Consider the following 11,429-nt stretch of genomic DNA (forward strand, 5'->3'; position numbering starts at 1 on the left):
AGCGGCAGTTCAGTCAGATCAATTACAGGCGCCCACGATTCTCTGGGCTCTAACTTTTAACCCCCAAACTTTGATTGCTGTGATTTTGGTTACTATACCATTTAGCAGCAGCTGAGAACAACATTATTATAAGTTTTAGGTGCAACTAAGTTGAATTTAAAAGCAAAAAATTATTGTTATCCGCTATTGTTGCAGACAATGATCTCATCCAAATTATAGAATAAACAAAAAGAAAACTTGTTGACGGCATCTTCTATGCTTGTTTGTGTGGAGCAATTCAACTGTTGCTTGGCCTGTTTTTCTTGGAGGTTATCAATTTATCAAGCTTTTATATAATCATGCGCAATCTATTTCAAAATGGGGTACTTGTTTCCAAATGTCTTCTTAATAGACAACATGTTAGTGAAGAGAATAACTACTTGTAGTCAAAGCAGACAATTGCTGTAGTTTATATTGTTTTGGATGAGTTACAACAACAGACTGATGCCATAGAAACTACTTCTGACAATTGTTAAATCAAATAAAGAAACAATTCATTAAATTAAAGTATAGTGAGACCAGACAATGAAAGGAAACAATAATCAATGGCCAATCCATCTGTTTTCTTTTGGCCCTACGCTCGGGCTCCTCATGATTCTCCATATGGACTGCAAATAAACCAAAAACAAATGAGAAAAACACTAAATATTAAAAACATCTTTTTTCTGGGTTAGGAGTGGAGGTTCTCAAAAGAAATCCTTCAACTGGGATATATCTTTAAAACAGTCCAAACCAACAGATATCAGAAAAGCATACTGTATTATATTAGTGTTAATATATAATTAATTAATGACTTGTTCCCACCATTGATTAAGTAACTCTTTACTCTATACACAAGATTCACTTCCTGATATATTATATATAGGATCAACCTGTTATCTTGATGGTTCTAAGAAAAATATTTATTCTTTTGCATTAAAGGACAGTTTTTTTTTTTTTTTAAGTTTGTTCTTTTATTGTGTATGTTTACCAGAGCTGAACTGGGCTGAGCTGTAAGGCAAACTTTGACAGAATAGGAAGTAACCCACTAGAACACTGATCTCTGGAGTCAAGAAGAGACGTAGAACTCAAAAACACATTAATAAGACAACTAGTAGTAGGTTACTGCAAAATAACATGAATAAGACAACTAGAAGTAGGTTACTGCGGTTCCAAGTCTTCTAGAGCTACTTCGATGGATTTAAAAACGCTGTCAATTAACGTTATCCTCTGTTATTTGCATGGTGGTTGTCGCTTGCAACAAACATGCAGCGGATTATGTGAAAATTTGCGTAAAAATATTCATATATATATATATATATATATATTGTGGGTAATGATGTGGGTAATGATATGATCTTAACGCCTCAACGACTCGCGATACTGGCTAAAATTTCGTTTTGTACAATGCTTGTGAAGGAAGCGTTACAGATCATGCACCGTAATTTCATGCAAAGAATAGTTACAGAAATGAGGAAGGCTCGGGATATGAAGGTCAAAGAAGATTTTCGATATACATGCAACGATTTGCTACGAGTTCCTTTCAAGCTACTCCAACGAATTGGTCAAGCACACCCCAAGGGGGCGGGGGGTATCTATGCTATATTAGGTGAAAACTTGCGGGCGACGGCTTAACTAAACCACCAACCAGAATAAGCTACTTTGGCAGGAACATGATTGTGGTTTAAGCCTTAAGGTTTTTAGGAATTTAGTCAGAAAGTGGGAGTTGATTTGCTAAATTATATCACCTTTTGATTTAAAAGTAGGGGAAGGAGAGGGATATGTCGGCATTTCATTCTCCCACGTTTGCATGCAATGTGACAGAAAAACAAAGGTTTATGCTTTAAGATATATGAAAGAAGTTGAATATGTGTTAGGTTTGCTTTCTTCTTATCAAAGTGGTTTTGCTCGGTTTTCACATCTTCTAATCCAAGGATTTCAGGCTCTCAATTACTAATCGATTGATTCAATCATTTGGGTTTGACTTTGATATATAGATGGCAAGTTTTAACACCAACTTCTTTAATGTGGCTTAGGGGCTTGGACAAGTCTATTAGGCCGAGAAAGAAAACTTACCTAATGGGTCGACGGCCCAATATCCTGCAGTATTTATGGGCCCATTTTCAACTTTTAAGAAAAGGAAATTCATGTTTTTACAAGTTAGTTTTCCACAATGCAGGTAGAGCCTCAGAGTTTATCCTTAAGGAGGCGAATATGGGATTCTTTAGCCCAAAATGGCTTCAATGGGCGAATCCAAGATTGTTGAAATTTTATTGTAGTTGGTATAAGAATCAAGGTTAGACGAAGAGGGAGATGACACTAACTATAAGAATCAAGGTTAGAGGTATAAGAATCAAGGCTGTTGTAGTTGGTATAAGAATCAAGGTTAGGGAAAAGCTATATTTAAGAACTAAACTAAAACCAAATTTACAAAATGGAAGTACCCCACCTTTCTTCAGCAATCACCCAAGACGGGGAAAGCACATGAAACAAAAAAAAAAAAAAAAAGGAGAGACGTCCCCACTCTTATCTTCCTGGAATTATTATTCTCTACTTATGCCAGTATTTATCCTGACTTGGGACCCTGGACATTATGACCAATTATAAGTTCCAACCAAACAAACAGTTTTCCTTTTTTTCCTATCGATTATTATGCAAATGAAAACCCGAATACAAAATGTACATATAGACACTGTTCTAAGAGAAAAAAGATTTATTTCATGAATTGTTGAGAAAATCCAGTTAATAATTTGCTGGTAAGGGGTCCTGTCTTGAGGCCCGACTAGTTCAGTGGAATAGCTAGTCCTGTTTAAATGGTTTACCTAACAGAGCAGCAGTCGAGTTGTTTTCCCATCAATGGTGTGCATTAACACTGACTTTCCAACATTTTATCAAATTTTCTCTGATCTGGAAAGAAATGAAAAGATACCAACCAGTCAGTGAGGGATTCAGAAAAACCGAGCCCAGGCACCGATCCTAGCCCATGCTAATTGACTTAGGCTCATACACTTGACCAAATTCTGTTGTCATCTCTTGGCCAATTTTAAGTTTATGGGTCTCCCTTCTTTACTCAGCGAATTAATTAGACCTTAGCTTGGCCCAATTCCAACAACTTCTACATTCTAGTACACCTTTTTGCTAGTAATGTTACTTAATGATACTTTGTTCTAAGAAATTTGAGAATATGAGTTAGAGCTTTGAGGTATGAGTAAAATGGGTAAAAAAAATATTCTTATATAGACTTACATATCATTTCCTTTTCAACATTTCACAAGAATCATAAAATTGTACTTATGCTTCTTGGAGATGCTTGAAGTCTCAAGCTGGAGTCTCCCTTTGCTAGGAATCAGGCATTGGTATGCCCTCTCTTTCTCTCTTTTCCAATTTTTGGCAGTAATTAGAAATAAATAAGACAATTAAGCATCTTACATTGTCATCTTAATTGTAGTGATGGATACTTTTAGTCATTTACCAATTAGCTTACAAATTTAATTAAGAGGTTTAAAATTTGGGGAATATAATCCAATATTAAGGAAATTCCTTGGTGGGTGTTCCCAGTTCTTTCTCACTATTAGTTTCTTAAAGAAATTTTAGTCATGGCAGATCAACCCCCCTATATCCTTCATTGGCAATGAACCATCTGTACCTAAAGGAAATCATAAAACCAATGTGGGGAGGAGGGGACATCAGTTCATTATAGTATCTTAATGTAGCAGCTTTATCTGTTAGGAAGTAGTGTGAAAAGGCCAGCCTGTTTCACATTGCAAATATGAGGTGTAGACTGTTAGCTGAGGAACGATGCTTTAAAAACCATTAGCTAAACATCCATTTCCAGCTTGATTGCGTTTCAAGAAGCGTAAAACCAGAAAGAGAGAAACAGTTTCTTTCTTCTTCTTCTTCTTTTTTTCCCCAATTTTTCTTTTTTTTTTTTCTTATTTTCCTTACACTGGATATAAGCACACATAAATGATAATTTTCCTTCTTTTTTTGTTTGAAATATCAAAGATCATCCTTTCTATTCTATTTCCTTTGAAGGTACATTAAAAAGCTTGAAATCTGAGTGGGGTGGATAACTCCTTACCTAATCCAATGAATTAATAAAAAAGAACAATAAGAATATAACTAAAATTCACACTGATAATTATTTATTATATATAACTCTTCATATTCGATTCAATAATATATATATATATATATATATATATATATATGTGNCATTGTAGTCTCACGTTTTTGCCTTTCCCAACATTGCTTTCTTTATATCAAAACTTTCTCAAATTCTAATTCATATAATAATATATATATATATATATATATATATATATATGTGTGTGTTTTACTTTCATATCTCAAAATTTTAATTTCCAATCTTTATCTGCAAAAAAAAAAGGCAAAATTGCAGGCTGGATTACATGTGATATAATTATGTTGGAGTAAATAACAAGAGTTTTATGGTAGTCAAGTCGGGAGCATATAATACGGCCAGGGAGGGCAGTTGCTCCAATTACGCTCTTCTGCTTTGTTCTTTTCCCTATAGAGAGCATAAACATGCGGAATAAGATAATCAAATCCGTTTTAGGAAGTCAGATTATCTGCCGTAATAAAAAATTAAAATACATTTTTGTTTTAGTCTATATTCTCAGCTCCACTTTACACCTAAATGGACAGCTATGTGTACATGCTCGTACGTGTGGTCAACATTTAATCTCATTTCACCTTAATTTAGCATTCAAAATTTTAAAAACAATTTAGTTTTTTAATTGAGTCTCCTTGGCTTTTGCTATGTGTTGCATCATTAACATCATCATTAGCGTCATCATTATCAATCCTGCTTATTATTATTATTATTTTTCCTTTTTAAGTTTAAGTGATAAAAAATTAAAAGGAATGGATTAGTTATAAGGGTTGGCCTTTTTGATATTATAATGCATTAAAAAAAAACCCTACAAAAGCTTGTTAAAATTATTCTTTGAAACCTTATAAGAGGATTCATGGATTAATAAAATATATCATCAAACTATTTAAAAATCACTCGAATTTTGTTAGCATTGACTGTGAAATAAAAATTGAAATGATAGTGATTGAATTTGGGTTGACAGTAATCATAACGTTAAATACGAAATCATTAACTTATTTTGGTATTCATATAGAGCCAAGTACGTATTCATAAGTAAAACATTAAGTATTAGGATTGTATTTGATCATGTTTACTAATCTTTTGGGTTAAGGCCCTAAACAAGATAATTTGAGTAAAACCTTATTTTCCTACTGTTACTCACTCAAAAACTACATAATGCAACATTAAAACGCTTATTATTCATTAATTTAGATAAAGGATAATAATAGCAACAATAATTAACTAACAAGATAACACTGTCACATGTGAATCTTCTTTAAAACACACATTTATGGATTTAAAAATTGTATGATTATTAACTAATTACAATAGCATTTGCATACGTGACAACATGTTAACATGCATATTTTCTAGATTTAGCCGAATCTCAATCATTAATCAGCAATGACGTGAGATTCTTTCACCAAAATTGAAAAAGCAACGTCCGAGAAAAGAAGACCAAATTTTCTTTAATTGTTTTTTGTTTCTTCATGAAAAAAAAAATGTAGTATTTCCACTTAATAAATACCCCGCAAAAAGAAAAAAAAAATTATTTGAGGGATTAAGAAAGTGTCACATCAGATTAAAATTTTCATCTGACTATCACTGAAATCTCGCGTATTTCGAACCTTCGGACCCGCCTGTGCCTGATCTCGTCAGCTCTGATTCTCTCAAAATCCTCCTTCTGTGGACCACTATTCGTACTACACAAGTCCCTCATGGACGACACTCCTTAACCATCAAAAACATGCCACCTGTTTCAAGAAGGGCATTTTTGTAATATAACGAACCTCCGTTTCCCCAAAAAAGTCCAAATCATCCTTAAATGTCGTAATGGAAGAAGCACGGGATCAAAACTCTCGCTGATTTCCAAAAATCCCTGTGTTGATTAAAAAAATTAATAAAATAACCGCAGAAGGAAAGGAGCAAAAGACAAAACGAAAAAGAAATTTCCCCTATTTTCGAGCCATTTGGCAGAAAAGGAGAGAAAAAAAACATCGTGATTTTCACTTTCCTTGTACAAATAAGATCCTACGTATCCAACGTCTCCAAATTAATCCTGTAAGATTTCCATTTTTTATTGCGTACCATTAAATAATAAAAACTCTTTATAATTTCGTTCCTCAACCCCTCTCTTTCTCTGTGTCTCTGTCTCACTCTCTCTTCTTCTTTTTTTTTTTTTGCTTTCTCTGACTCGAAATTCCATTCCATTCTTCTCTTTTATCGTTTTCTCGCCGCAGATCTCTTTAAAATCAGATCAGGCGGGGGGAGGGGAGGAAGTTGGCTGGAAACGCCCGATGAGTAGACTTTTGACTTTGTTGTGATCGGGGGGGAATTTAGGATGGGGCAGTGTTACGGAAAAGTCAATCATACGGGAGTAAATGAAACGACGACGTCGAATGCTACAGCAACAACAACGACAGTGGTGGTTTCAGCCGATCAGGAACGAACTCCGGTGCCCTCGGGTAACGGCGCTGTTAATGTTCCGTCAGTGAAGAATACTCCAGCTAGGTCTTCAAACCAAAATCCATGGCCCAGCCCATACCCGCACGGGGTTTCTGCCAGTCCGCTTCCCCCGGGAGTATCGCCTTCTCCGGCGAGGACTTCGAGGGGTTCGACGCCGAGGAGGTTCTTCCGGAGGCCGTTCCCTCCGCCTTCTCCGGCGAAGCACATAAAAGCGTCGCTGGTGAAGCGGCTTGGCGGGAAGCCAAAGGAAGGACCGATCCCCGAGGATCGCGGAGCTGAGCCGGAACAGGCGCTGGATAAGAGCTTTGGTTATGGCAAGAATTTTGGAGCTAAGTATGAGCTCGGAAAAGAAGTAGGGAGAGGGCATTTTGGTCACACTTGCTCAGCTAGAGGTAAAAAGGGTGAGCTCAAGGATCAACCTGTTGCTGTTAAGATCATCTCAAAAGCCAAGGTACAATACTCTCTCTCTCTCTCTCTCTCTCTCTCTTCTTCTTTCCTTTTCCCTTTACTTANCCTTTTTTACATTATTAATGCTCTGTTATTTTAGTTAATTTGAGAAATACGAGACATTAAGATCGTTTTCTTATTGTGGGGTTTTTGGAGGTGTTATTCGTAAAATTGGATTCCGTTAAAATATTTTTGAACAAAAAGATCATTTAGTTATTGCTGGTAGTGTCATGTATTCCAAACATTAGATAGATCTTTGTTTTTTCGATTCAAGTAAACTCGGCAGGAGTTTTTTTAGCTGAAGAAGAAGACAATTTGCACAAGTTAGAGTAATTATGGAATAATTATGTTAACAACTTTGCCAATGCCAACCTCGCATGATCATTGATATTTGGCAATTACATGAGCTATTTGGGACATTTGTGACTTAAAAGGATACCCTCTTGCTTTGCTTGGCCGTAGCATTTTTGTCGGTTAAGAAGGAGCATGATTGTGATTGTCATTCCAAAAGACCGAAAGAGGACAAAGTTGTATTTGTCTTTATTTGATGATCATGTAGGGTATCTAGCAATAATACAGGGTATTCGACTTCATAACTTTTGTATCTAGAGTCTAAAATGGAAATGTAACTGTAGCCACATCAAGCACAATAAAATTAGGTGGGAATACAAACTTTGTTTCTCCAATGAGAGATTTTTGGCATTTTAGCCACGTGTTTCTGAGTATGACTTTAGATTTCAAACCTACAAAATTTTATGATTTTGATGCCGTATATTGGGGGACATTGTCCTGGGCTTGTGGCTGTCATCTTGTCTAAGATGATATGCCAGGGTTGTGTGATTGCCCTATTAACATTACAAATCTCTGATGCCTTGTCTAGATATCTTCTCTTTTTCATATGTATTGCTGATAGGGAAACACTTTTACAAAGAATGAAAGCATTATTGTAGAAAAACAGAAAGAGAATCTCACATGTGGTTCAGTATACCATTAGAATTGTTAAGTATTTAATTAGAAAAGGTTTAATTGTTAAAAATGGTACTATAATTCTGGTATCTGATGGGAATGTGAGGTATTTAACTGGATGCAATGGTAAAGTGGTTACTTATGCTGCTGTTTACGTAACATGTATGCAAGTCAGATGAATCTATGCAACAAAAAGAATTAAAAGACCAATAATAAACAACTCTCTTTGGTAATCCATAATGAGTTTACACAACGAAGTGAGATCAGTTAAAATGACACTTAGTTATCACTGCAGCTTGAAATTAGAGGGTTTTGTGGGTGTGGTGGCATGGGATCTGGGATGAGACATATTGAAATCACAGATTAATATTTTCTGCGTCATTATTTTATTGCTTCTTGGGAGATAGTGAGATTCTTTCTGATATATCTTACAGCATAAAAAGGGCAGTGCTATTTTGTTTGGATTTTTCTTGTTTATGACCAAATGCGATGATAGGGGTAGTAAAAAAGAAAGAGAAGTTGCTGTTATGGTGGTTCATGACATCACACATTTACATATAGAATCTGTAGGAATAGCAAGATGCAACAAGGTTAAGTAAACAGAAGTTATTTCTTCAAACTTGTTTATGATGTTATTATGAAACTTAAAAGACTAATTATCCTCCAATTGATTGTAAGATGAGATTTGAGGGGAGTCATGATGCAAATTGTACCAGTTATGGCCAACCACATAGGAAAACTTGCAAGTGGCCTGTGGCCCTTTACAGTTTCCAAAGAATCTATAGGGAGGAACTTGGAGCTCCATTAAGCTGCAATTCAGACCTTTAAGTCATGTTAAATTTAGGATCAGCTAATTATTAGATATGTGTTCTATAATTATCATTTCTTTCAATGAGTTTCCTATGTGTTTGTATTTGTATGTTGTATCAGTTATCCTTATGTAAGCAACAAAGATTACATCCCTTAGGTTTTCTTTCTGCCTAGTTAAAAAGCTTTGTGGGTGGTTGAGCTTGGCTTTGGCTTATGCATAAAAACTGTTGTAAGCACACAATCTTATTTTACCTTATTTTATGTCAAAGCAATTGTTTCTAAAATTATGGCTTAGCACCATTCTAATTTTTCTTTTCCTTTTCTCATAATTAAGCAGAGAGCTGTTATCTTATCTGCATTATGCTTGTAGTTGATATTTCCTATGTAATCCTTTTTTTTTTTTTCCCTTTTTGGTCCTTTTCACTGCTGAGTTCTACAAAATTGGTGATTAAATGATGTGTTGATTAGCCACAGGGCTTGACCCACTGGTTACCCCTCCATTTATTGGGGTGGGGTCTTCCACTGGCCTAGGATCTAATCCCAGGTCCTGTATCTCCAAGGGGGTTACACTCCTATTGCCCAAAGGAAAAAATGAAACGAATGATGTGTTGATTGCACCTGCTCCGTTTTAATCAGATTTATTTGACAGATGACAACAGCAATATCGATTGAAGATGTTCGAAGGGAGGTGAAAATATTGAAAGCACTATCAGGACATAAGCATCTGGTCAAATTTTATGATGCATGTGAGGATGCCAATAACGTGTACATAGTCATGGAGTATGTCTTTTCTTGTTTCTGTTTGAATTTATTGGAAAGTTTAATTTTATCTTTGTTAAATCTATGTCTTTGCATTACCTTTTCTAGCTGTGGATCATTTTATTTTCTGTCTTCAAATAGATTCCATTACTTTATTTTTGTAGGTTTTTGTAATTTTTGAACCTTTCTGCATTCCGGAATACAAAAAAATATTAATGTGCCTGATTTCATCTATGGAAATTTGGGGAATATTCCAACTGTAGCATCATAAATTTAATCACATTTCTCAAATTTTGGGTCTGACATTTGTGTAATTTTGTTGCTTATCAGATTGTGTGAAGGTGGAGAGCTATTAGACAGAATTTTGGCAAGGTAAGTTGTTTTTTGTAATGTCTATGTTTCTAGGCCTACTTATTTGCCAGTGTTTGAATGCCACCATCATTATCTTTATAGAAACAGACTGAGATGAGAATTTCACTATTCCAGGGGAGGAAGGTACACTGAGGAGGATGCAAAAGCTATAGTTGTACAAATTTTAAGTGTGGTTTCATTTTGTCATCTTCAGGGTGTTGTTCACCGTGACTTAAAGCCTGAGGTTTTTACTTTTGCATTTGATTCAAATAAATTGTGAAACTGAAAAATGTGTGTTCTGGCATCTTATCACATCCCTGGTACTAATCCTTATTGCTTGCTCTTCAGAACTTCCTTTTCACTTCTGGGGGTGAAGATGCTGACATGAAGCTAATTGATTTCGGTCTTTCTGACTTTATTAGACCAGGTAATAAATGATCGCCACCCATCAACTTTAGCTTTGGTTCACCAATGAACATACCTGCCTTCATAGCTTTTGTGAGGCTATCAGATAAATAACTTTAGTTGGTGATGATTGAATGTTCTACCTATTTTTATATGGTTCTTTCCTAGACAAGTGATGGTCTTATGTTCTTATAGGATAATTGAGTATAAACATACAAATTTGCAAGAATATTCTAGCACCTCTGCTCTGTTGTAAATTAGAGAAGAAATTAAGTTGCTTTCATACATGTGAAAGTAATGAAGCAAAATGTTTTAGGCTATGAACATTGGCAATTAACTATGTCTGCACATGTTTGAATGGGTTACTAGTTAATAAAATGATTTAATACAAAGTGGAGAAATTTATATTCGACGCCTATCAATTGCCATTTTCTACTTCATATAATGGTCATTATATCACTAGACTGGTTGTCAAAAGTCTCAGCTAATAGTTTGTTTAGATTTTAACTTTTATGCCATGCATGTTTGTAACAGATGAAAGACTCAATGATATTGTTGGAAGTGCTTACTATGTTGCTCCTGAAGTTCTGCATAGATCTTATAGTCTGGAAGCAGATATATGGAGCATTGGAGTAATTACCTACATCTTGTTATGCGGAAGCCGGCCATTTTGGGCACGTACTGAATCAGGAATTTTTCGTTCTGTTCTAAGATCTGATCCCAACTTTGATGATTTACCCTGGCCATCTGTCTCTCCAGAGGCCAAAGACTTTGTTAAGAGGCTTCTAAACAAGGATTACAGAAAAAGAATGACTGCTGTTCAAGCTCTAAGTAAGTTTGGAGTTATTACCTGTATATTTGATAACTGGCAAAATTATTGATTTTACTCCATTGTGGAAATGATTAATTACATTTGTCTGGCAAACCAGTCAGTTTTGGTGGTAGGATTAGCATGTATCAAATGCAATTTGTCATGATGAAAACACTCTTGATGCATGTTGTTTTCTAAGTATTGAGTTACTTTAAAGCATATTCAACTTTTGACCAAAAAAGAAAGATCCTTTTTTCAAAAAAAAAAGGGGGGGGGGGG

General features: G+C 35.2%; 1 protein-coding gene across 1 annotated transcript in view; it reads left to right on the top strand.

The window, feature by feature from the left end:
* The window catches only part of LOC18613915 (CDPK-related kinase 3), a 7,721-nt gene continuing 2,568 nt past the window's right edge, over window positions 6,277-11,429 (top strand). Inside the window, exons 1-6 of the mRNA XM_018126559.1 lie at window positions 6,277-7,052; window positions 9,474-9,604; window positions 9,914-9,955; window positions 10,070-10,178; window positions 10,283-10,361; window positions 10,874-11,170. Coding sequence (XP_017982048.1) covers window positions 6,477-7,052; window positions 9,474-9,604; window positions 9,914-9,955; window positions 10,070-10,178; window positions 10,283-10,361; window positions 10,874-11,170 — 1,234 coding nt within the window. The 5' untranslated portion in view covers window positions 6,277-6,476. The remainder of the gene's footprint in view (window positions 7,053-9,473; window positions 9,605-9,913; window positions 9,956-10,069; window positions 10,179-10,282; window positions 10,362-10,873; window positions 11,171-11,429) is intronic.

Source organism: Theobroma cacao, chromosome 1, assembly GCF_000208745.1.
Source record: "Theobroma cacao cultivar B97-61/B2 chromosome 1, Criollo_cocoa_genome_V2, whole genome shotgun sequence".
Lineage (NCBI taxonomy): Eukaryota > Viridiplantae > Streptophyta > Magnoliopsida > Malvales > Malvaceae > Theobroma > Theobroma cacao.